We start from the raw sequence: 27,726 nt of genomic DNA, 5'->3' as shown, positions 1-27,726 counted from the left end.
GTCAGTCTCGAAGTTTTTCGGAAGAGTCTATCAGTAAAGCCAAAGCCATTAAATTTTGAATTTCAGAAAGGTAAAGTCTGTGCAGATGCAGCAAAGACTTCAGAAGGTAAACTGGAAGGAGCTGTTTGCCGTTGAGTCAGTTGAAGAACAATGGAGTTAATTTAAAGAGGTAATTCATGCAGTGCAGGAAATGTTCATACCCAAGGTTGGGAGAAGCCATAAATACAGTAGATCAACTACATGAAGGAATAAAGACATACATAAAAAAAAATTTAAGAAAAGACAGCTATATAAGAAAACAGAAAAAATGGTGGTGATGTTAACGGTAGGGGATATGAAAATATGAGAGTTATAATCAAGAGGGAAACTAGGATTGCCAAAAGACAGGTTAAGAAGGATATTGCTGATAATGCTAAGATTGATCCCAAGAGATTTTTTTTCAATACTTTAGTAGCAAAAGGAAAGTCAAGGAGGAAGTTAGGTGTATAAGGAATAATAATGGGGTGATAAATTATGCAGAGGAGGACATAGCAGATACTCTTAACTCATATTTTACTGAAGTACTCACCTGCAAAGATGTTAGCAATATGCCAGTAAGTGCGGAGAAAAATAAGGTTGTGTTAAGTGACTTAGAAATCTTAGAAAGTGAGGCCCTGCTTCAGCTGAAAGGCTGAAAGTTAACAAATCTCCAGGGCCAGACAACATATAACCAAGGGTATAAAGAGGGCTATGATTATGTATACAAACCCTTAACATGTATTTTTCAAAAATCAGGGAAGATTGGTGAAATCCCTAAGGACTGGAAACGGGTTAAAATTGTCCCAGTATATAAAATGGGTTACCACACTGACCCTTGTAACTATAGACTAGTAAGCTTAATGTATCATAGGTAAGATAATGGAAACATGAATAAAGAATGAGATGGAAAAGCAGCTGATAAGAACAGGCATGCCTGCAGATAGCCAGCATGAGCTCAGAAAGGGGAAATCATGTTTTACTAATATGTGGAGTTCTATGAAGAGGCGACTAAAATTTATGCTAACAAAGATTGGTTGATATCATTTACTTGGATTTTCAGGAGGCTTTTGACAAAGTACCCCACAGGAGGTTAAGAATCAAATTACAGGAGATAGGACTCAGGGTAAGGTGTGCAAATGGGTGCAGAATTGGCACAAAACCAGAAAACAATGAGTTTTCACACCTAGATGATGTTAAAAGTGGGGTTCCACAGGGATCAGTTTTGGGGCTGCTACTGTTTTTAATTTATATTAATCATTTGGATAAGCACATAACAAATTAACTAGTAAAGTTTGTAGATGACATAAAATTAGGGGGACGAGCTGATAATATTCAGGCAGCAGAATCAATAAAGTTAGATCTAAGCAAAATCCAGATGTGTGTGGATAAATGGCAGATGAAATTTAATGTAAGTAAATGTAAAATATTACATTTAGGAAGTCAAAATATTAGATATAAATATACAATGGAGGGTCTTGAGTTAGAAAGTGCACTGTATGCCAAGGATTTGAGTGTCCTAGTCACACATCACTATCAACATCTAGACAATGTACAGAAGTGATTAGGAAGGCAAATAGAATGTTGGGCTATATAATGCGCTCAATGAAGTTCAAGTCTAGAGAGGCCACTATCACCCTTAAGCTGTATAATGTGCTTGCGAGGCCACACTTTGAATACTCTGTATGGTTTTGGTCTCCATATTGTGTGAGGGATCCGAAGGCACTGGAGGGAGTCCAGGAAAGGGTGACTAGACTCATTCCAGGTCTGCAGGGTATGAGCTATGGAGAATGATGGAAAGAATTAAATCTTTTTAGCCTAAGTAGACATAGAATGAGAGGAGACATGACAGAAGTGTTCAAAATCATTAAGGGCATAAGTAAAGAGGATGCCAGCTGTTACTTCAAAATTAATTCATCAATGAGGACATGGGGCCACAGGTGGAGACCGGTTAAAGAGAGATTTCAGACTAACATCAGGAAGCATTTCTTTACACAGCGAGTTGTGGACATATAGAACAAACAACCTAGTTGTATAGCTGGGAGTGTGATCTTAGAGACTTTCAAATCTAAACCTGATAGCTATTTCAACACACTATGTGGATAGGAATTTGGCAAGCTTTGTTTGGCCGAATGGCTTGTTCTTGTCAAAATCTTTCTAATGTTCTAATGTTCTGACTATTGGTCAGGAGGAGGACAAATCAAAGCTGACATTCACCCCACCCTACTCTTCATCTGAGAAGAACCACAGCAAACTGCAGTACCCAACTACATTCCACAAAGAATAGGCATGACTCAAGTGATGTCACCAGCTGGATTCTTACCATGTTGAACAATATCTACAAACCACTGTGCCAGTGCCTTCCAAGTTATATCATTCTGACTCTAAATTTGCAATGTAACCAAAGCCAAAGTGAAGATAAGTTTATTATTGAAGTACGCAGACTCAGTGACCTCTTTGTTAGGTGCATCTGCTTGGTGCAAATATCTAATCTGCCAATCATGTGACAGCAACTTAATGTATAAAAGCATAGGTCAAGAGATCCAATTGTTGTTCAGACCAAATATCAGAACGGGAAAGCAACGTGACTCAAATGGCTTTGATAGTGGAATAATTGTTGGTACCAGACGGGATAGTTTGAGAAAGCTGATCTCCTGGTATTTCATGCACAACGGTCTCTAGAGTTTATGGGGAATGGTGCGATAAACAAAAACAAAACATACAGTAAACAGCAGTTCTATGGGCAAAAACACCTTGTTAATGAGAGAAGTCAGAGGAAAATAGCCAGAATGGTTCAAGCTGACAAGAAGGCAACGGTAACTCAAATAACCACATGTTACAACAGTGGTGGGTTCAACATGTCAAACCTTGAAGTGGATGGTCTACTCTACAGTAACAGAAGACCACGAACATGCACTCAGTGGTACCTAATAAAGTGGCAACTGAGTCTATATGTCATCATACTCTACCTTGAGATTCATTTTCTTGCAGGTATTATCAGGAAAAGGGAAATACAATAAAACCTTCCAAAAATCTGTACATAAGCAAAGACTTACAAATGCCAACAGCAAAAAAAAAGACAAACTGTGATCGCAATTTAACTCAAGGTAGAGGTAGCAGGTAAGGCTCTGATTGTTCAGATCTCCGGAATTTAGATCTGTTTGTCTTTCTTGGGACAGGAGGCTTAAGAAAATGCTTATCAGAACCAGGACCATTATTGTGCAACCAAATATTGACAATGCATTTTGGACACTAAAGAAGTTAAAGGATTATGCGACAGGGTCAAAAAATGGAGGTGAGGTAAGAAATCATATTGAATAACAAAGAAACCTCAAGGGTCTGCCTAGTCAATTCTGCCCCTATTTCCTACAAGCATAAAAAGAACCTTTAAGTAATTTTCACTATGTACCATTAGAGTAAAATGGAAAACAAATTTGTAACATAAAAGCCCAAACCTGTCAAAGAAAAAACCTCTGATGTGACATCAAAGCAGCTGTTTTAATATTAGTGTGAAACATAAACTTGATGATAATCATTCAAGACCTCAATCATTCCACTTAACCAACACACAGGTCCCTTTAACCAAAGTGAGTTGGTTCTCATTTGCTAAGTGAGGGGATTTAAAGGCAGGAAAGAAACAATTTATACCTATTGGAGTTTTATGACTGTAACTGGCTCAAAAGATAGCCTGTGCATGTCCTATATCTGGACTTTCACATTTCAACTGTGGAAAAAACATACAAAGTTTTCTTTTGTTTATTTATTGACAGAGAGTGTGGAATAGACCCTTCTGGTCCTTCAAGTCGCGACGAGCAGCAATCCCCCAATTTAGTCACAGCCTAATCACAGAACAATTTACAATGACCAGCTAATGTAGTTAGTACCATTAGTACCAACTAATGTACCAGATGGAACATTTTTGGACAGCGGGAGGAAACCGGAGCACCCAGAGAACGTACAAACAGGCAGTGGTGGGAATTGAATCCAGGTCGCTGGTACTGTAAAGCATTGTGCTAACCACTACACTCCTGCACCTTGCTGCTACTGCTTTTATACAAGATCAGAGCTTAAGGCAGGGGTTCCCAACCTTTTTTATGCTATGGAGCCCTACTACTAACTGAGGGGTCCATGGACCCCAGGTTGGGAACTCCTGGTTTCAGCGGTTGCATATAATTTTTAGGCATAGATTGTGAACAAGTTAATTGACATGAAGCAGAGTAGGAATAAATTGATTACTTACAAAATGACAAGAACTGACTAGGGAAGTGTCTCAAAGATTGATGCAGCTACTAGCAATCTCTATCTATGCTTAGAAGAGTAAATTGTGGGTAATATATTCAAGATTGTTCATGGTACAAATTACATGTAAAGTAAGCTGTGAAAAGGATACAAAGAGTTGTAGCACAGGCATTCTAAATCATTGGATAAAAAGGTGGTGAAATAGAATGTGTGAAATTAACTACTTTGATTGGAAGAATGGAAAAAAGAGGAAATTTAAATAAAAATAGGGATTAACAAATCTTGCTCTTCAAAGGCCATCTTTATGTATTAATTACTAAGTTAGCATTTAAGTATAGCAAGCAATGGGGAAGTAAATGGCATTTAACCATTAATGGAATAATGCCAGAATATAAAGCGAGCAATCTTACCACACTCATTTATTTGAGACTGCACCTGGAGTCTTTTTTTACCCATTTGGTCTCCTTGCCAAAGGAAAGATGGTCGAAAAATTTATCCCCCAGGATCAGCAGGACCAAGTTTGCTGTACAGCATCAAATGAGTATTGTACTCTGCCTCTAAAATTCATTCTAATTGGCAGAACTACGATTTGGTGCGTTCAGGGCTACCATCTAGGGAGTGAATTTCCAGTCAGAAATGTTTGCCTTAGAGGACATGAAATGCACGAGATTGATTCCTGTGTTGAGAGGGGTGATTCCTTGTGGAGAGATTTGTAGAAAGGACTTTTAATCTCTGGAGTTTAGAAGATTAAGAGGTGATCTCATTAAAACTGGGCTGGACAAACAGGGAAAACTAAAATTAGTGGTCAGAGTCTCAAAGTAAGTGTTTGGACATACAGGATTGAGAAAAGGAGATTTATTTTTCTACTGTGGGTTGTGAATTTTCAGACTCCTCCACCCCAGAGGGCAGTGAGTGCTCTGTCATTCTCAGCAGATTTCCATGCACTCGGGGAATCAAGGGGTTTGTGTAGAAAAATTGAAAATGACATGAAGGTTCAGCCACCGTCTTATTGAATGGCAGATCAGGCTTGAGAGCCTTTTGGTCAATTCATTCTCCTATTTCTTCTGAATACCAACTTAGAATCAATCATCAACATTTCAGACCAAAGCAAAATTACACAGATATTGGAAATATGAAATAGAAACAGAAACCACTAGTAATCTCAGGTATCAAGGATCACCTATGGATTGATGGATTTAATGCTTCAGAGTGATGATCTTACAACATTTTCAGTTTTTGGATATTTTTCTGTTTTTATATTAGCAAATTTGTATCGCATTGCCTCAATTAACGTTGTACTGACACTGAAAATACATTTCACCCTAACTTTGTGGTGGATTCTAAACTTCCATTTGCCTACTAACCCCTTGGCATAGCTATAATTTCAGCAGAAATTGTGTGAGGCCTCCAAAGCTCTTGATGTTGACCATTCCACCTATCAGAAGTAACCAGGCATATTGTCCTCATTAATGGCCCATTTTCCTTTGCTCACATACACTGTACTGCTCTCAGGTGTATACACAACATGAGCAGCAAACACTCCACTCACATCTCCCAGGGCTGACCTGGTGTGTGCCTAGAATACACCCATGGATCTGCACCAGATGGCACGTGCACAACCATTGTGCAGAGGACCAGCTCCTCACACAGAACCAAGAATAGGAATACTTCTGCAATCTGGAAGCCATTACACATTTTAACAGACAGGTGTGAACACAAGGATCTGACTGTGAGGGTCGTGGGCCAGACTTGGGAAATCTTTGAATAGTTATTCATCTTAGGCAAAAAAATTCTTTGAATCTTTTTCTAATTTTGGCTTTGTAAATTTTGTTCTCATCAAAGTTTGAAATGTTCACAGTGGTGACTCCAAAGTTTTCACATTTTATGCAGCCACATGTATTAAACAGTCCTAGGTCAGCTACAATATGGGATAAAATCCTTGCAATGTAGACACTGTTCCATCAAACAATCCCAAGTCACAAATTCTAAGGGTTAGATACAGTGTAATGCTATCACTGTAATATGTTTTGGTAATACTTGCACAAAAGCATCTTTAACTTTTTGGTTTCCCACAGGAATTCTTTTAATTTTCAACTCCATAACCCAATTAAACTCCTAAATCTCCTGCATCCAATCTCATCATCTACGAAATGCTCATTTGTCATGGGATTAATATCTGGTTGAGAGAAAGGCCCATTACTGCTGTGGGCTTATTAGACCAGACAGAAACATAAGACATAGGAGCAGAATTAGGCCGTTTGGCCCATTAAGTCTGCTTCACCATTTCATCATGGCTGATCCATTTCTCTCACAAACCCCATTCTCCTGCCTTTTCCCCATAACCTATTACACCCTGACTAATCAAGAACCTACCAACATCTGCCTTACATACATTCAATGACCTGGCCTCCACAGTTGCCTGTCACACAGATGCACCAACCTCTTGTTAAGGAAATTCCTCCTAATCTCCATTCCAAATCTATTCTGTGGCTGTGCCCTCGGGTAATAGATTCTCCCACCAAAGGAAATGTTCTCTCCACATCTACTCTATCTTGGCTTTTCAACATTCCATAGGTTTCAATACGATCTCCCCTCATTCTTCTAAATTCCAATGAGTAAAGGCCTAAAGCCATCAATCGCTCCTCATACAATAAGCCTCTCATTCCTGGAATCTTTCTTGTGAACCTCTTTGAACCCTCTCCAATGTCAAGGCATCCTTTCTTAAATAAGGGGCCCACAATACTACAACCGAGGACTCACTAGTGCCTTATAAAGCTTCAGCATTACATCCTTGCTTTCATATTCCAATCCTCTTGAAACGAATGATAACATAGCATTTCCCTTCCTCACCACCGACTCAACCTGCAAATTAGCTTTTAGGGAATCCTGTATATGGACTCCTGAATCCCTTTGCACCTTGGATTTTTGAATTTTCTCCCCATTTAGAAAATAGTCTCTGTTTTTATACTTTCTACCAAAGCGCATGACCATACACTTCCCTGCAATGTATTCCATCTGCCACCTCTTTGCTCATTTTCCTAAACTGTCCTCTACAGCCTCTCTGCTTCCTCAGCACGGCCTGCCCCTCCACCCATGTTCGTATCATCCACAAACTTGGCCACAAAGCCATCAATTCCATCATCCAAATCCACGATGTACAACACTGTAATCCCAACACTGACCCCTGCAGAACTCCACTAGTCACTAGCAGCCAATCAGATAATTCCTCAAATAATTCTAACAGATTTATCAGACAAAATTTTCCCTCAAGGAAATCATGCTAACATTGGTCTTTTTTATCACGTGCCTCCAAATACCCTGAGACCTCATCGTTAGCAATTGACTCCAACAACTTCCCAGCCACTGAGGCCAGGCTAACTGGCCTAAAATTCTGTTTCTTTTGCCTCTCTCCCTTCTTGAAGAGTGGAGTGACATCTCCAATTTCCTTGTCCTCTGGAACCATTCCAGAATCTAGCAATCATTACTGACACCTCCACAATCTCTTTAGCTACCTCTTACAGAACCCTGGAGTGTAAGCCATCTGATCCAAATGACTTATCTACCTTCAATCCTTTCAGCCACCCAAGCACCTTCTCCCTAGTAATAGCAGCTGCACTCATTTCTGCCCCCTGACACTCTCAAACTTCCGGCATAGTGCTGGTGTCTTCCACAGTGAAGACTGATGCAAAATACTTATTCAGTTTGGTTGCCATTTCCTTGTCCCCCATTACTACCTCTCCAGCATCAATTTCCAGCAGTCCATTATCTACTCCTACCTCTCTTTTATAAAGGCATCCATTAGTCTTGGGTGCAGATCCATTAGTCTCGAAGACTAATGGATCTGCGCCTGGAAGGTCTTCACTCTCCAGGGCACAGGCCTGGGCAAGGTTGTATGGAAGACCAGCAGTTGCCCATGCTGCAAGTCTCCCCTCTCCATGACACCGATGTTGTCCAAGGGAAGGGCATTAGGACCCATACAGCTTGGCACCAGTGTCTTCGCAGAGCACTGTGTGATTTTAAGTGCCTTGCTCAAGGACACAACATGCTGCCTCGGCTGGGGCTCGAACTCACGACCTTCAGATCGCTAGTTGAACACCTTAACCACTTGGCCACGTGCCCACACTTCTCTTTTACTCTTTATATATCTGAATAAACCTTCAGTATCTTCTTTGATATTATCGGCTAGCTTGCCTTCTTATTTCAACTTTTTCCCCCCTTATGGCTTTTTTAGTTGCCTTCTGTTGGTTTTTATAAGTTTCGCAATCTTCTACCTTCCCATTAATCTATTATGTGCCTTCTCTTTGCCGTTTATGTTGGCTTTGACCTCCTTCGTCAACCATGGTTGTGTCATCCTGTCTTTAGAATACTTCTTCTTCTTTGGGATGTATCTATCATGCATCTTCTAAATTGCTCCCAGAAACTGCAGTCATTACTGCTCTGCTATCACCCTTGCTAGTGTCCTCTTCCAAGCTCCCTCATGTCTCTGTAATTCCCCTTACTCCACTGTAATGTTGATACATCTGACTTTAGCTTCTCTTTCTCAAATTGCAGGGCGAATTCTATAATATTTTGATCATTGCCTACTAAAAGTTCCTTTACCTTAAGCTCTCTCATCAAATCCAGTTCATTACACAATACTCAATCCATGACTATCATAAAGTTGCTCTTTTGTCGTGCCTTTTCTATCTCCCATCATTATTTGTAGACTACATCTTGGTTTGTTCGGAGGGCTATATATAACTACCATCAGGAACTGGTTCACGCATGGATGTCGAGATTTATTGCTGATAGTGAATCAGATAATTAGATCATGAATATTACTGGTCAGTAGGAGGCTACTTAGTCCATCAACCAAAGCATTTCAGGTCATGACAAATAACAGTATAAAAGTAAGTTCCTTGTATCGCCTTTGGTTGTGTGGTTATATGCAGTAAACCTGTCTACCACTGCCAAAAATGGGTCCTTATTTCCTCAATCAATATCGTGATTAATCTTAAACTTGTCTATCAAATCTTCTCTTAACATTCTAAGCAGCAGAAGGAATATTCCTGTATTCTCTACTCTCTTCACACAACTGAGGTATTCCATCCCTGGTACCATTCCAATAAATTCTTCTGCCAGCCCTCCACAATCCTTACCCTTTCCATAAGTGTGGTACTCATAAGGAAGCTTCTAACTGAGGTTTAGCCACCATTTTATAAAAGTTTACCATATTGATGGCGTAACCTTTGCATAACCAAGATTTTGAACCAAGCATTAAACTCTGTATTATGTTGCTACGAAGCTAAAGCAGTGCTTTGTGTTCTGTGAAGTCCATGTGTTAGCTCATTTGTGTAATAGTTACTCCCACATTAAAAGAAATTATGCACAGATAACTTCTCCTCTACCACTCAGGAAGCGATCAAATTCTTATGAACTATTAATCCAAAACAGTATCTATCAAGTACTAAACTGAGTTTTACCAATGATCAGTGGAGCTGAGAAGATCTTAAGAGAGCAAAACCAGTTATTCTTGGGTGAAAGAATGAGAGGACATGTGTGTTTTATAGAACATAGCGTAGGACAGTACAGCACAGTATGGGCCACTCAGCTCACAATGTTGTGCCAATCTATGTAAACCTACTCCACAATCATTCTAACCCTTCCCTCTTATAGAGCCCATAACTGTGTATTTTTCTTACATCCATGTACCTATCTAAGACGGACACATTATGTCCCTTTTGAATTTCTAGTACAAACTTTGGCAGTGTGTTGAAGGCACTCATCACTCTCTGTAACCTACCTCTATCATTCCCCCCCCTAAACTTACCTGCACTCACCTTAAACTAAGGGTTCTGAACCTGATGTCTATGGACTGCTCGGCTAATGGTAGGGATCCGTGATATAAAAATGGTTGGGAACCCTTGCCTTATGTGCTTTAGTATTAACTATTACCACACTGGGGGAACAAGGTGCTGGCTGTCCACTCTATCTACACCTCTCATACTGTTACACACCTCTATCAAGTTGCCTCTTATCCTCCTTCAATCTAAAGCGAAAAGCCCATGCTCGCTCAACCTTTCCTCATAAGACATGTGTTCACCTTTCAGCCCATTCAGCTAAACCATACCATAATACCAGTCGCAAACGAGATTGGGATGCCGCCACAGTCAAATAGCCGTCTGTTCCCATTTGCTCTCACACACTTAGTTGCGGTACCAGGTGAGGAAAGTGCCAGTACCTCTTACTGAAAGGGGAAGGGTTGAAATGGTCACCTTCCCATCCAGTTCACCCAGCCAACAGTTACGGGGATGAGCTTACCTCTTTTGGCTGTTTGACAGTTTGCTGTTGTTGCTGCTGTTGTTGGTGCTGCTGTTGCTGCTGCTGTTGCTGTTGGGTTATCAGCTGTAGATGCAATTGTTCCTGTTGCTTCTTGTAATACTCCTGAAGCTGTTATGGAGTGGAAGGCAGTGAGGTGACGGTAGAGAATGAGGGAGGGAGGACAGTTAGAGGGGGCAGGGGGAAAACAGAAGACAGAAAACACAAAGGATCTCAGTCAGGGTAAAAAAAAAATCCCCACAGATGAAGCAATCAGAAAATTAATATCAGAACAATAGCCAGCATACAGTGCAAACTTCACTGCTATTCTGCGTTAGACAACACCAATTAAATTCTCGGTGGAAAGTTAATTATCTGTCAGTGCAATCCTACAGGGTCTGTGGGATCATTGTGTGCTGGTGACATGTAGATGAGGAGCCTGTAAAATACTGCTTGGGATGACTGCTATGTTTAGAAGGATCCAAGAAATATATTAATTTAGATTGGTGACTCGTTTAAAGTGAAAGCAACTGATTATACAAGTACAGGGCAGCATGCATGCGTCAACACCAACTGAATTAACTCTTCTCATTTTCATTCCTTGTCGGCTTGCAGGAAGTCTACTTGCTGAACAGGAGAAGGCCATTCAGCCCCTTGTCTCTGTTCTATCATTCAATTAGATGATGGCGACTGTACATCTTAACTCCAACTACCTGACTCGGTTCCACGTTCTTTAACATCCTGCAGCTGAAGAGAATTTATAAAGCAGACTGAGGGAATTTTCAACTGACTCCCCACCCCAACAGATTTTTTGGGGATTGGTATCTTTCACATGAATCACGTCAGCCAGAATGGCCCAGCTTCTATCCTGTTATTCAACCCACAACAGCCTTCCACTTTGTATTGGAATCCCCCATCAGAAGAAATACTGCCCTATTTACCATAATTAGATCACCCCTTAATCATCAACATTTAAGATATACAGGTCTGTTCTGTGCATCCTGTCCTCATAATTTAACTATTTTTTTTAGTTCTGCTACAATGCTAATGAATGCATCTTATTTGGAAGTTTGCCAGCACATTTTCATTCCTCAAAACATGTTCCTTGTCCTCAGTGGAGAGAATTTCTTCCCTTTTTATCATGATATATATTGATCTCCAACTTCTGCACTTCTGTCATTGCCAGACTTATATTCTGCTGAGATTGCTGCACTCAGGTTCCCCAGGTTAACTTCGAGGACTCTGCTTTGTTAGCATTACTGCTAGGGAAGCTGCCACAACACTATTAGAGGGGAAGGATGGGAAGAGTAAGGAGTTGGGGCAAAGAAGGGGACACTCTGCATTGCTTACCAGCTCCTGACTGGCACAGAGCTGCAGCTGATAGGGCTGGTGCTGTCTTGCAGCTCAGGTGACCCAAGTTCGATCCTAGCCCCTGGAACTGTCGGTGTCGAGCTTGCATGTTCCACCTGGGACCACGTGTGTTTCCCCTGGGTTCTCCCAGGTCCTCCCACGTCCCTAAGCCATGTGGGTTGATTGGTCTCTGTAAGTTGCCCTGAGCCTGCAGGTGAGTGGCAGATTCAGGACGAAGTAAGTTGATTGGAATGCAGGAAGAATAAAGTGAGATTAATATAGGATGAGTGCATGTGGATGATTGATAGGTTGGCATGGATGGGCTAGAGGGCTTGTTTTGGTTTTGTATGACTCCATGACATGAGTGCTGGGTTTCTGTCTAGCAATTGATGGCCTCCTGACGTTGCTATTGAGAGAAATAAATAGTCGACATTCCCTAACTTTTAGTAATTGAATCCTCCTGCCCTTTACTCTTTCTCAGTTCCCCATTCTGGCTCCCCTCTTACCCTTTCTCTTCTCCTCAGATGTCCATCACTTCCCTCTGGTGCCCCTCCTCCTTTCTCTTCACCGCCCACTATCCTTTCCTATCAGATTCCTTCTTCTTCTTCAGCCCCCTACCCTTCCACCTATCACCTCCCAGCTTTTAACTTTGCCCCTCCCCCAAGCGCACCCCATGCTCCTCAGCTGGTTTCTCCTATCACCTGCAGGCTTGTATTCCTTACACTTCCCTCCACCACCTTTTTTTTCTGATTTCTTCACCCTTCTTTTCCATTTCTGACAAAGGGTCTTGGCCTAAAATGTCGACTGTTTATTCCTCGCCATAGATGCTGCCTGACCTACTGAGCTCCTCCAGCACTTTGTGTGTATTGCTCACATTCCCATTGGATTCTCTGGAATTGTATGCAGTGAGGTCCGGTGTGAGGCAGAGTGCTCCCAAGTCAGAGCCACAGCTGACCCCAGACTTGCAGCATAAGGATTAGCAATGACAAGAGTCCCACTGACACTCACCAGGTTAAATGAGAATTCTCTGGCAAAGCAGCTGTCAGGACTCAGAGGCCTGATGTAGCCCGATGACTGATTAGTACCAAAGAACAAACAGAAGCTGCTGACTGAGCACAATGCAGTATTGGTGCCACAGGGCCTGTCTCACACAGCACTCCCCTGCATAACGTGCGGCATGCTGCTTACCTGCTGTAACATGACGGCCTGCTGCTGTTGCAACAGGGCTTGCAGCTGGGGAGGGGACAGGATCTGCTGCATCTGCTGCGGGGTGATCACCTGTGGATTCATCATGGCCACTGACACGGGCACCTGCAAGCAGAGAAAGAGCAACTTATATTTAATAGAGAGTTCCGAATCATAAGGGGTTTAGACAGCTTGGTGGGGATAGAAGTGTGCCCAGTGGCAGGACGGTCAGTAACCAGAAGGCATCAATTTAAGACAAATTTCAGGAGAGCCACAGGAGAGGGGAGATTTATTTTGTACTGTCTAAGAGTGAAAACGGGTACAAGAATAACTTTCTTGAGGAAATAGGATAAATTCTTGAAGGGGAAAAACGTGTTAAGGACTGAGGCAAAAGAACTTGTTTGCTATAGCCTTCAATAAATAGTGCACGTGTCATGGAAGAAGGAAGCAGAGACAAAACAAAGGTAGGAAAGAGGAAAAAGTGACAGATTAACAGATCCCTGGCCAAATCCTGTTCAAATTTAAAGAGATATTTGCAATAAATAGAGTATAGTAAGGGTTTATTGAGCATATTCAATGAGGGGCAATGAAGCAGTCAATGCCCAATCTCTCCAGAGTTTAGAAAAATCAACAGTGATTTCAAAGTTTAAAGTCCAAAGTAAACATATTATTAAAGTACATATATGTTACTATATACAACCCCAAGATTCATTTTCTTGTGGGCATGCTCAATAAATCTATAGAATAATAACCTTAACAGAATCAATGAAAGACTGCCCAACTTGGACATTCAACCAGAGTGCAGAAGATAATGAACTGTGCAAGTACAAAGAGGAAGAAATAATAAATAAATAAAGAAAGAAACAAACAAACAATAAATACTGAGAACATGAGATGAAGAGTCCTGGGAAGTAATTCCATTGATTGTGGGATCATTTCAATGATTGGGCAAGTGAAGTTGAGTGAAGTTATCACCTTTGTTTCAATGGGGGTAGTAACTGTTCTTGAACCTGGAGGTGTGAGTCCTGCGGCTCTTGTACCCTCTTCCTAATGGCAGTAATGAGAAAAGAGCATGTCCTGGGTGATGGGGGTCCCTGATGACAGATGCTGCTTTGCTGCGACAGCGTTTCATGTAGATGTGCTCAGTGCTTGGGAGGGCTTTACCCTTGACAGACTGGGCCGCATCAACTACTTTTGTAGGATTTTCCATTCAAGGACATTGGTTTTTCCATACCAGGCTGTGACGCAGCCAGTCAATATACTCTCTTCTACCCATCTACAGCAGTTGTCAAAGTTCTAGATGTCATTCCAAATCTCTAAGGAAGTAGAGGCGCTATCATGCTTTCTTCCTAATTGCACTTGTGTGCTGGGCCCAGGACAGATCCTCCGATATACTAACAACCAAGGAATTATAAAGCTGCTGGCCCTCTCCCCCTCTGATTCTCCAATGAAAAACGGCTCATGAACCTCTGGTTTTCTTCTCCAGAAGTCAATAATCAGCTCCTTGGCCTTGTTGAAATTGAGTTTAAAATTTCATTGAAAAGTATAAAATTTTCATGGGTTTTTAAGGCTAGAAGTAGGGATGATAATTTGCCCTGGTTGGATTGTCCAGAAATGTGAGTCATGGTTCCAAACTAACAGGGTTGCCATTGAATAAATTCCCAAGATGGTAGTGGATCTCTTGAGAAACTGCTGCCCATTTGGACTGTGGAAGCTTAGTTGCTGATATATTAACAGAGAGAGAGAGAGGAATCCATAGATCTTTGAATATTGAGGGAATCAAGAGGTGGTTCATTCTGGTAGGTCAAATATAATGGCAGAGTATAGTATTAATGGTAAGACTCTTGGCAGTGTGGAGGATCAGAGGGATCTTGGGGTCCGAATCCATAGGACACTCAAAGCTGCTGCGCAGGTTGACTCTATGGTTAAGAAGGCATATAGTGCATTGGCCTTCATCAATCGTGGGAATGAGTTTAAGAGCTGAGAGGTAATGTTATAGCTATACAGAACCCTGGTCAGACCCCACTTGGAGTACTGTGCTCAGTTCTGGTCACCTCACTACAAGAAGGATATGGAAACTATAGACAGGGTGCAGAGGAGATTTACAAGGATGTTGCCTGGATTGGGGAGCATGCCTTATGAGAATAGGTTGAGTGAAATTGGCCTTTTTTCCTTGGAGCGATGGAAGATGAGAGGAGTCTTGATAGAGTTGTATAAGATGATGAGAGGTATTGATTGTGTGGATAGTCAGAAGCTTTTTCCCAGCGCTTTGGTATTCACCAATGAGAGGGAACGATGATGGTGAGGACAATATGAGTGAGGTTGATGTTCTGGAGCATGTTGATATTAAGGGAAAGGAGGTGTTGCAGTTGTTAAAATACATTAGGACAGATAAGTCCCCGGGGCCTGACTGAATATTCCCCAGGCTGCTCCACGAGGCAAGAGAAGAGATTGTTGAGACTCTGGCTAGGATCTTTATGTCCTCATTGTCCATGGGAATGGTACCGGAGGATTGGAGGGAGGCAAATGTTGTCCCTTTGTTCAAAAAAGGTAGTAGGGATAGTCCGGGTAATTATAGACCAGTAAGCCTTACGTTTGTGGTGGGAAAGCTGTTGGAAAAGATTCTTAGAGATAGGATCTATAGGCATTTAGAGAATCATGGTCTGATCAGGGACAGTCAGCATGGCTTTGTGAAGGGCAGATCGTGTCAAACAAGCCTGATAGAGTTCTTTGAGGAGGTGACCGGGCACATAGATGAGGGTAGTGCAGTGGATGTGATCTATATGGATTTTAGTAAGGCATTTGACAAGGTTCCACACGGTAGGCTTATACAGAAAGTTAGAAGGCATGGGATCCAGGGATGTTTGGCCAGGTGGATCCAGGGAAGTTTGGCCAGGTGGATTCAGAATTGGCTTGCCTGCAGAAGGCAGAGGGTGGTGGTGGAGGGAGTACATTCAAATTGGAGGATCGTGACTAGTGGTGTCCCACAAGGATCTGTTCTGGGACCTCTACTTTTCGTGATTTTTATTAACGACCTGGATGTGGGGGGTAGAAGGGTGGGTTGGCAAGTTTGCAGATGACACAAAGGTTGGTGGTGTTGTAGATAGTGTAGAGGGTTGTCAAAGATTGCAGAGAGACATTGATAGGATGCAGAAGTGGGCTGAGAAGTGGCAGAGGGAGTTCAACCCAGAGGAGTGTGAGGTGGTACACTTTGGAAGGACAAACTCCAAGGCAGAGTACAAAGTAAATGGCAGGATACTTGATAGTGTGGAGGAGCAGAGGGCTCTCGGGGTACATGTCCACAGATCCCTGAAAGTTGCCTCACAGGTGGATAGGGTAGTTAAGAAAGCTTATGGGGTGTTAGCTTTCATAAGTCGAGGGATAGAGTTTAAGAGTCGCAATGTAATGATGCAGCTCTATAAAACTCTGGTTAGGCCACACTTGGAGTACTGTGTCCAGTTCTGGTCACCTCACTATAGGAAGGATGTGGAAGCATTGGAAAGGGTACAGAGGAGATTTACCAGGATGCTGCCTGGTTTAGAAAGTATGCATTATGATCAGAGATTAAGGGAGCTAGGGCTTTACTCTTTGGAGAGAAGGAGGATGAGAGGAGACATGATAGAGGTGTACAAGATAACAAGAGGAATAGATAGAGTGGATAGCCAGTGCCTCTTCCCCAGGGCACCACTGCTCAATACAAGAGGACATGGCTTTAAGGTAAGGGGTGGTGGGAAGTTCAAGGGGGATATTAGAGGAAGGTTTTTTACTCAGAGAGTGGTTGGTGCATGGAATGCACTGCCTGAGTCAGTGGTGGAGGCAGATACACTAGTGAGGTTTAAGAGACTACTAGACAGGTATGTGGAGGAATTTAAGGTGGAGGGTTATATGGGAGGCAGGGTTTGAGGGTTGGCACAACATTGTGGGCCAAAGGGCCTGTAATGTGCTGTACTATTCTATGTTCTATGTTCTATGAAATGGCTAACACAAGAGGGCACAGTTTTAATGTGCTTGGAAGTAGGTACAGAGGAGATGTCAGGAGTACGTTTTTTATGCAGAGAGTGCTGAGTGCGTGGAATGGGCTGCTGGCAACGATGGTGGAGGCAGATATGACAGGGTCTTTTAGGAGACTGCTGGATAGGTACATGGAGCTTAGAAGAATAAAGGGCTATGGGTAACCCTAGGCAATTTCTAAAGTAAGTACACATTTAGCACGGCATTGTGGGCTGAAGGGCCTGTTTTGTGCTGTAGGTTTTCTATGTTTCTATTGGATAAATAGGGTAAAGTGGAGTTGAGAGAAGAGATTAGCCCTGAGAAAACTGAGAGAGCAATACACTGTTGCAGGAACAGTGCTAAAGCAGCACAGCATTTTCAAAAGGGAAACAATGAAGTTATATTGCACTGTTGGAGGGGCTTGACTCAAAGATTATTGTCAGAAGGCAAAGATGAGGAAAAGCTAATCTCTTCCTTCTGACAATAAAGTAATCTTTAAGTCATGCCACTTATTATATGTTATGTACAAATTATATAGCCAATTACACAATTTTAACCCAGACAAATGCAAAAGATGGCATAATGAAACAAATGTGCTGATAAACATATTTTGAAGGGAATGCAGCTTTCCCTCGTGTCTGCCTTCTGACTTTGTACTTTTGATGAGAGAGTGAACCCCTCTAGAAACAGCACTGAAATGGCACTCCACTGTTGAGATGAGACACTAAACCAAGAAGCTTCCAGCATTATTGGGGGTCAGTAACCCTTTACTGAAGGAAAGCATGAGAGTTCTCCCCGTTTTCCTCTCGACTCTTTATCCCTCAGCTGACATCACCAGACGGATTATCTGGTCAATATTAAATTACTATTTAACAATACTTCAATGGCTGCAGAATACTTTGATTGTCCTGACGTTGAGAATGCATGATTTACGTACAAGTTTTTCTTCCCTTTTCAAATAAAATAGAAATCTTAAAAAGGCTGAAGTGACTTAAAACTACAGTCCCCTGAGACAATGGGGATTTATTGCAGAATGGTAAGAGAGACTAAGGGAGTTGGATTTCTGAGACACTGATAATCATTAATGAATCCTGGGCAGAATCAAGAAGATTGGAGGCAGTCCCATTTGGTGGCTATATTAGTGGAATTGAAAAAGCAAGCACAAGCAACTGTAAAATATTGAGATTGATCATTGCATGAAAACCAAATTATTTGTACAGTGATTACAGAGGAAGCAGTGTAAGACAGGATGAGCCTGGCTCATCATAATGGCAGTGATGAGCCAGTGCACCACTGAGGCACTCTTCCTGGAGTTCCAAAAGGATGATGACAACATTCCACATCAAAAGGCTCCTCAATAAGCATAAAGCCATGGGGATTTGTAGTGAAATCTTAGGAAATTGCTATGAAACTGGCTGAAGAACAGTAAACCACAGAAATTGGTTCAAAGGGTATTGTTACACATAGAGGAACAGAGGGATAATGGGGCCCATATTCATAGATCACAGATAAGTTGCCGTGCGAGTTCATAAGGTTGTTAAGAAGATGTATGGTGTATTGGCTTTCATTAGTCAAGGATTGAGTTCATTAGCCACAAGGTAATGTTGCAGCTCTATAAAACCCTGGTTAGATCACACTGGGAATATTGTGCTCAGTTCTGTTTGCCTCATTGTAGGAAGAATGTGATAGCTTTAGAGAGAGTGCAGAGGAGAGGATGCTGCCTGGACTAGAGGCCATGTCTTACAAAGATAGGTTGAGCAAGCTAGGGCTTTTCTCTTTGGAGCGAAGGAGGATGAGAGGTCTACGAGATGGTAAGAGGCATTGATGTATTAGATAGCCGGAGACTCTTTCCCAGGGCAGAAATAGTCATACAAGGGGGCATATATTAAGGTGATTGTTGGAAAGTATGGGGTGGGGTGGGGGGGCATTGTCAGAGGTAAGTTCTTTACACAGAGAGTAGGAGATGCATGGAACATACAGCCAGAGGTAGTAGTAGAGGCAGGTACATTAGGGGAATTTAAGAAACTCCTTGATAGGCAAAGTGATGGTAGATAAATGAAGGGCTATGTGGCGGAAAGGATTAGATTGATCTTGGAGTAGGTAGAAGGTTGGCACAACATTGTAGGCTGAAGAACATGTACTGTGCTGTAATGTTCTATGTTCTATGGAGCAGGAGTGGGGAAGAGTGCTGAAGATTAATTTTTGGAATCCTGCTGTTTCCAATTTATGCCAGAGTCTTGGATATACAAATTCAATTCAAAGTGGATAAATTTGCAGATGCAACCAAACAGAGGAATTGTGGGACATGAGCTAGAGAGTACAGAATGGTGACAAAGAGGTTTCAGGTAAAACCAAAGTACATTTTTCACCAAGTTGATCCTCTAGCAGCAGTCAATTTTTATTTCAGCATGTACCCCTGCAAACAGTACACAAGAGTACTGTATTACTAAGGGAATGAATCATGGCAAAAAAATATTTGAAATTTTTTTTATATTTCAAAAATATACTTTATTCACAATGTAAATATAATTAGGACAAGACTGTGCAATCACTGTACTATAAATTTAAGGCAATATGTCAATACTACTCATGTTTCCTCCTTAAACAATGCAACTCTGAAACATTTGAGAGGCTGTTACATAGGGCCCAGTCACTCAGTGTTCAGTGGCAGCAGGAGCCCAGACAAGGGACCTTTCCCACAGAGTTCTTGTGCATGGAGCTTCAGTGCAGCCCTCAGCGTGTGCTCCTGCACCTTGGAACACGCCAGTCAGCAGCACTCACTTACAAATATCCCCTTTACCCTAGAGGTACAGGAGCCTGAACACACACACTCAATGTTGTAGGAACAGCTTCTTCCCCTCCACCAGATTTCTGAATGGTCCATGAACACTAGCTCAAAATTCTTATTTAACACTATTTTTTAATTGTAACTTAGTAATTCTTTTATATCTTCCACTGTATTGCTGTCACAAAACAACAAATTTCACAGCATATGTCATTGATAATAAACCGGATTCAGATCCCATTCAGGAACAGTTTCTACCCGTCTGCCATCCAATTCCCAAACGGACATTGAAACCATGAACACTACCTCATTATTTTATTTGTTTTTGCCCTAGTTATTAATTTAACTATTTGATATACTTATTGTAATTCAGTTCTTTCTATATTATCATGCCTTGCATTGTACTGCTGTGTTTCATAATGTATGCCGGTGATATTAAACCTAATTCTGATCTGAGGATCAGCAAGTTTTGGGCAGACCAAAGCTCATACTTTTTAACTGAGCTGGTAACTTGGCATTGGCCTGCTAATAAATTCAACACTGAATATGTCCATCCACTGCAAACCAATAATCACAAAGCTGGCATCATGTTGATCCACATGAGAGTAACAGTAAAATACGAGCCAAAAGGGATAATTATCTGCTCAGAGGACAAAAAAGAAAACTGAAGAATTTGGCGCCGGAATATGTGGCGACACTTGTGGGCTGCCCCCAGCACATCCTTACATTGTGTTGGTTGTTAATGCAAACGCTGCATTTATTTCACTGCATGCTTTGATGTACATGATAAATAAATCTGAATTTGAATCTGAAGTAAATAAAGTGACAAACTGAGCAATATCAAAAAATGGACAAAAGATTTTCTCCTTCCTAAACATTCTACCACTGTCAATATCATGCTTGCTCAGTATCACTTGTTTATTGGGCTGCCAGTAAGGCACGGGGAATTGCTCTCGAAGCCCATACTTTAATTCCTTTTAATGGACAGAATTGACTAGTGTCAGACATAACAACCAATCTCTCAGTACAAGTTGTATTAAAATGTAATTTCCACATTCCCTCACTGACACACTCCACATCTGCCTGAAACTGGTTAATACAAATTATATTAAAAAATTTAAATTGCTAATCAAAATCCATCATCTTCTAATTGGTTTTCAATTAAGTTTAGCAATCCTGCTAATTAAATCTTCACAGCTGTGACCCACTAATAGCACCTGACATCACTTCCTGTTCAAGACAGGTCATTAGAGTATTTTTAGGCCAATAGATGATCCAGTCGTATTACGTGACACTTAGGTTCTTCGTCTGACTGCCTGGTCTTGATGTGTGAGCTTAGTGAGTGTGCTGTTTGAGTCTGTTGTGGTTTATTGGGAAAACATACTTTTAGCTTTGTCTATGTCTCACTACAGAAATTTAAGCACAGAAGTCTAGGTTAACATTCTGGTGCGGTATTGAGATTTTAAACCAACAGAAGTGGAGAAAATGGAAATGGTGCTTTCTCTAGACAATGGGAAAGAATCCAGTCAACATTTGCAAGGTGCTGCTAATGTTGCTCTATGTTGTGTAGCTATGGTTCATAACCTGCTTCTGTGTCATGGTTGTCACCTGAACCAGGTTCCATTTCATCTGGAGATCAGAAGTGGATAATGTCCAGAGAGATGTGGTACACAGCTCTTCAAAGTGTGTGTGGGGGGGGGCGGTAATGTATTTTATGTGGACCACAGCCTGATGGCCACTCTTGTGTGTGGTTGCAGCAAGCTGTGCATAGAGACTGAGTACATAAACAGCAAATGTCGCTACATGTTGAGGTTTTACAAAGAATTAACCAGGAACTGTCTTATTGGGTTTGACTTTGTCATACTACCTGTGCCACATGGAAAGGTATGCGCAAAAAAATACTCTGGACCATGATCAAGCAGTAGTTTCCATGGACGATGTATGTAAAGATGGTTAGTCTTTTTGAATGGTTTCTGAAGCACTGTTAAACTCATTTGAAAGTATGCCTGATCTCCAGAAACTCTCAAATATGACCTCACTTAACTCATGATCAAATGGACTTTCCCCCATTACATCTTTCATTTATTACAAGTTTGTAGTGCATCATGCTCTGGCCTCAAGGTTGCTCTGGTGTGATCTCCCACTTCCTTCTGGGGCAGGCATAAGCCAAAAAAATATCTGGAAAGGGTACGTGTGGTTATTTTTAAGGTGCATCCCTCGTGGATTCATAACGCAGAACAATGCTCTAGAGGCTATTCGGTGGGATGCGTACTTGATCTTCTTGCAGATGTTTGTCAATTTGGTGCACCTTGGGCTGCCCGGAAAAACATGTTGGTTTTCCAGCTCAGGGAGCCATCTGCAAAAGAAGTTTGTAGACTGGCATGTTCCAAGGTGTAGGAGTACTTGCTGAGAGATGCACTGAACTTTTGTTATTGTTCCAAAGGTCCACTAGGGAAAAGCCACAGTACTGGGTCCTTGCTTCTGGAATGCTAAAGGGCTTATCCCTGTGTAATAACCTTCCAGATGTTTCACTGATGAAATATTTATGATATATTGAGATAATATGACTTTTATCAGCAAATGCAATGATGTCCTTGGCCCAGTGAATGAAGAAAATGCAATGCCCCATTTTCTTTCACAGAATACATTCTGAGTAAATTATATACCTAGAAAAAAGTAGTTTTTGGTATCAGTTGATACCAAATAGGTATAAGAGGAGTGATGATCCCAGGCAGTGGTGGAGTGGTGTCAAAGCCCAACACACTATTTTCTATCCAGACTTGTTGAAATTTTCACACACTGAACCTTCATGACCAGCTTGAACTGACATTGAGGTTGGCAAACAATCACAGCAAGGGTGAGGTAATGCTTTTTGAGAACTGGTCCAACAGATACTTCACCATCCTTAAGGTGCTGGAAATTAGTATGGAGGAGTGCATAGCTAGTGAAAACTCTAGCTGGGAATGTGGAAGCAATGTTCTGTCTTTGCAGAGAAGACCCTGAATGTAGAGGCAAGGTTCAGTTAGTGTTGTTTTATGTAGTAAAGGTGTGGCCCTTTCGAGTAGTTTCCACTTCATCCATAGCGGGAGTTCACAAACTTCTTTCATGCCGTGGAGCATTACCATTAACTGAGGGGTCCATGGACCCCAGATTGAGAACCCCTGATCTAGAGATACAATATGTTAATCTCCAGTGAGAAAAAGAGGAATTGTACTCAACAGAGGTTTCATCCTGTTGGCCACCTTTGTGTGTAGATTCATCAAGCTCTGTGAAGACCATGGGCTTGTAAACATCAAGCATTGTTCCCGTCCCTTCTGTTGTGAAGGATAGATCTGGGCAGGTTGCCAAGGAATATTCCATTCATTTGGATTTTGTCACACCATCTGTCTCTTGCAGAAAGTATCTGCAGAGAAACACCTCAAACCACAATCGATCAGACAGTTTTTGTTTCCACAGAATGTTCTTGAGATCCTGTGGGAGAAGAAGGCAGTAGGTCCCATCAGATGGCGTCCAGGCAGGTCATCAAGGTCACTTGGCAGAATGTCTCATTCGCTTAACTCTCAACCAAGCAAGAAGACCTTGCTTAGCTGCTGGTGAGAATAACCTTTCCATGAGATCCCTCATATACAACCAAAATCTCAATTGTTGATTGGGGCAGTGGTGCAGATCAAAATATCATCCATCTCCTACTGGTGTGATTATTTGCCACAACAGTCTAGAAAGGGAAATACAGTAGTGGTCTTTGTCAATGTACATCCTGACGAACTGAACAACACAAGACTCTGCTCTATGGGCTGATCTCAGAGATATGTAGAAAGACCAACAACGACTACCATTGGAAGACCATCGACTTAGTGAAAGACATATATTGGTTTGCTCAAAACTTGCTTGTTTGCCAATGCAGCCATCACAAAGTTTCCATAGAGAAAGCCTACAGTATATAGGTCTCCCTACAGGACACAGGTGACTTATGAATCTATTTGAAAGAAAAACTGTTGGACTACCTTCTGTTTTGAGTGGAATGTTAAGCTGGAGCCTGTGCTCTCTCTCATGGGCCTTAAAGACACCATGACATTACTTTTCCCAACAGTCTCCTGATATTTACTCCTGAGCTGGTAATACAAAAGCAGGTTACTTAGGCATATTTCTTCTCATTCACAAACATAGGTAATCGATGGAGACAGAAGAGATTACAGATGCTGGAATTTGGACCAAAAAGAAACAAAACTCCTGGAGGAATGCAGCAGCGTCTGTGGAAGCAAAAGGCAGGTCAGCGTTTTGGGTCAAGACCCTGCTTGATAACAGAGTGTAGAAGGGAGGTAGCCACTACCGAGGTAAGAGTGTGGGGTGAGGCAGGGGCTGGTCAGAAATGGGTGCAACCAAGTCAGATGGGGGATGATGGGCAGATGGATTGGTGGGAGAGGGGAATCCACAGACAGAGGCTGGTGAGTGATAGGTGAAAACAGGTAAGGTAAAAGAATCTGGGCAGATGGAGCCAGGTGGGAAAGGGAGGGTAGAGAGGGTAGAAGTTAAAGGCAGAGACTGGAATGTGATAAATGGAAGCAAATGGGAAGGATGTATCAAGGACTAATGAATACCTTCCTTACTTAGCTCCTTGTGAATGTTGCAATTGAAAATGGTGTGCCGAAAGTCCAGAGTTTGTAGGAGCCAAGCTGACCCCCCTTGTGAAGGAGCATGCAAGGCATAGCGTGGTGGAGTGCCCGTAGGTGTTGACTATATTTTTGCTCTCCGCAATCTTCCACTCATGCTGCTGATGGCAAACCAGCATCTCCGCTTCATTGAGAAGCCTGAGGCTGTGGTGGCAGATGTATGTTGCTGCCTTGTTGGAGAACTGCTGAGACTGAGAAAGGCGGGGTGGGGGGAGGGTGAGGGTTGGGACTTCCACTGTGTCCCCTCAACAACACCCCCCCCCCCCCAACTGGGCCTGTTGCTTAACTAGCTACTGAAAACAAGTCTTAGCGTAGGAGCATCAGGGGGATAATTAGTTACTGAGGAAATGGAAACTTATGTCTGAAATAGAATCAATGGGCTGAATGGAATATTTCCATATCATAAGGAAATGTGAAATGTACCTTGCTTGAATTTGGGATGAGTGTTGCAGGACTTTATCAGGTTTTCAAGGGATTAACTTTGCCAACACGTTTGCAGTGGGGGTTAGTACTCACACCAACTGTGGGCTGCTGGCAGCCATATGCGAGCTATTGGCCTGAGGGCGACCCCCAAATTTTACACATGGCACATGGATTGCATTTGAGAATCAGATCTGGCAGATTGTGATGCCTGGTGGGGTGCAATAGCCAGACTGCAGCTGAGCTGCCACAGCAGACTCGTGAATGGGATTTATTAATTTCTCAGCTGTGTTTGACTGAAGAAATACTCAACGCTGGCACTAGAAGCCTGTAGTAGAAACAACTTCAAAATTTCGACACCAAAGTCTCTCTCTCCTAGACGAGAACAAGATGCTGCTGAAGAAAATGCTATGCTATTTTATCTTAATCTGTGAGAATGGCTTAAGCAAAGTAGCAGAATAAACAGGCTTTCCACAAAACCAGGACTGGAGATTAGAAGGAACTTCCTGAATTCCTCCCCTTCATTCAGGTTCAGCCTGACTGTGTTCTGATTGATACCTGTGTTAGCACAATGAGAAACAAGACAGGACTCCATTCACCCAATTAGCAATCATCATTAATGTCCTCTGATGTAATTAATTTTAAAAAGAGCTTAAGTGATTTGTTCTGTAATTGAAATGTATAAACATTAACGTCTTTGTTTTTAAAGTTAGAAATGGAGTAATCTGTTATGCTCCATGAGGAAAGATGCTGGTCTGTGCCTTTGTGTGCGCACACGTATTGGATAAGGACACAATTTGGATTGAATGTGATGCTGTATGTGGTCGAATGTCCTGCCTTCATTCACGCTTCTTCCATTAATTTCAGGACGGGATCCTTGCATAGAATTCTGCTGAGGGTTTCTGGGCCCAAAATGTTAACTATTTCTGCGTTGCCTGCTGAAATTTTATAGCATTTGTGTTCAGTTTTTTGTTTAATTTCGGAGTTCCACCATCTCCAGAGTTGTTTTTTTTGTTCGTTCATTCATTCTGCTTTAATGCTGAGGTTACCCATCTGTCGGTGAAGGTTCAAACACCACTAGTAAGAAAATATCACTCTCCAGGGTCAGAATAAAGCAGGGACCAGGGTAGGGCTTTGGAAATGCCAGGAAGCCACTTCCTGCACTACAGTGATGACTGCATTGGTATTGCTTCATGCAACCATGCTGAGCTTGTCAATTTCATCAACTTCGCCTCCAATTTCCACCCTGCCCTTTGATTCAATTGGACCAGTTCTGACACCTCTGCCCCTTCCTCAATCTCTCTGTCTCCATCTCTGGAGACAAACTTTCTACCTACAACTTTTATAAACCTGCCAATTCCCACAGTATCTCGTCTATACCTCTTCCCACCCTGTCTTCTGTAAAAACGCTAGTCCCTTTTCTCAGTTCCTTCATCTGCAGCACATCTGTTCTCGGGATGAGGCTTTCCTTTCTGGGATACAGTATCAGAGATGTCCTCCTTCAAAGGAAGAAGTTTTCTTTCCTCCACCTTTGATGCTCCCCTCAGCTGTGCCTCCTCCATTTCCCATCCGTGCTCACCCCATCTTCCCACCTACTTAACAAGGACAGTGTTCCTCTTGTTCTCACCTACCATGTCAGTTACCCCCACATCCAACACATCATTCTCTGGCAACTTCCACCATCTTCAGCCGGATCCTACCAACAAATGCATATTTACCTCCCCACTCCCCGCTTTCCACAGGGATTGCCCCCTCCATGATTCCTTTTCCCATTTGTCCCTCCCCTCTCCACTAATCTCCCTGCATATCCCTGCCAGCAACCGAAATGCTACACCTACCCATTTCCCGCCCCGTCCTTCCAGGAGAGGCAATAATTCTCCTGCAAATCCGCTGGGCTGTCCATTGTATCCAGATGTGGCCTCCTCTACATTGTCAAGCCAGTCCACTCCATCCACCAAAAGCAGAATTTCCCAGCGGCCAAACATTTTAATTCCTATCCCCAATCCCATTTGGGCATGTCGGCCCATGGCCTCCTCTTTTGACATGATGAGGCCATTTTCAGTGTGAAGGGGTAACACCCTATATTCTGTTCAGGCAGCCTTCAACCTGATAGCAGGAACATCATTTCTCTGGTAATTTTTACCCTCCTTCTTCCCTCCTCTTCTGTTCCCTACTCTGGACTCTTACCTCTTCTCCTCGCCTGCCTTTCACCACCCCTGGTGCAGCTCCTTCTTCCTTTTCTCCCATGGTCCACTCTCCTGTCCTGCAAGATTCCTTCTTCTCCAGCCTTTAACTTTCCCACCCATCTGGCCTCACCTATCACCTTCCAGCTTGTCCTCCTCCCCCCCCCTTCAACTTTTTATTCTAACGTCTACCCCCTTCTTTTCCAGTCCTGATGAGGGGTGTCGGCCAGAAACGTCGCCCGTTTATTCATTTCTATACTGTAGACGATGCCTGACCCGCTGGGTTCCTCCAGCATTTTGTGTGTGTTACGAGTAACACACACACACACACACACACACACACACACACACACACACACACACACACACACACACACACACACACACACACACACACACACACACACACACACACACACACAGTGTTAGTGCGGGCGCCATGTGCATTCTCCAATCCTGCTTGTCCCACACCAGTGGGTCCTTTGTATTGCTGAACTACTTCAACCGGTCTTTCAATCCAGGGCGCGTTCTGTGACAGGCTGGCAACTGTGCATGTGTCATCTTGCACATCGCGTCAGTTTGAAAGTGCCGG

General features: G+C 42.4%; 1 protein-coding gene across 5 annotated transcripts in view; it reads right to left on the bottom strand.

The window, feature by feature from the left end:
* foxp4 (forkhead box P4) overlaps nucleotides 1-27,726 on the bottom strand; it is a 465,538-nt gene that overhangs the window by 99,388 nt on the left and 338,424 nt on the right. For all 5 annotated transcript variants that reach the window (XM_072278682.1, XM_072278678.1, XM_072278679.1 and 2 more), the window contains exons 4-5: nucleotides 13,090-13,212; nucleotides 10,555-10,683 (exon numbers count right to left, since the gene is read on the bottom strand). In XM_072278682.1, the coding sequence (XP_072134783.1) occupies nucleotides 10,555-10,683; nucleotides 13,090-13,212 (252 nt within the window). The remainder of the gene's footprint in view (nucleotides 1-10,554; nucleotides 10,684-13,089; nucleotides 13,213-27,726) is intronic.

Source organism: Mobula birostris, chromosome 14, assembly GCF_030028105.1.
Source record: "Mobula birostris isolate sMobBir1 chromosome 14, sMobBir1.hap1, whole genome shotgun sequence".
In the NCBI taxonomy this organism is placed as follows: Eukaryota; Metazoa; Chordata; class Chondrichthyes; order Myliobatiformes; family Myliobatidae; genus Mobula; species Mobula birostris.
The sequence above is the reverse complement of the archived record's forward strand: the minus strand, read 5'-3'. Positions and strand labels throughout refer to the sequence as shown.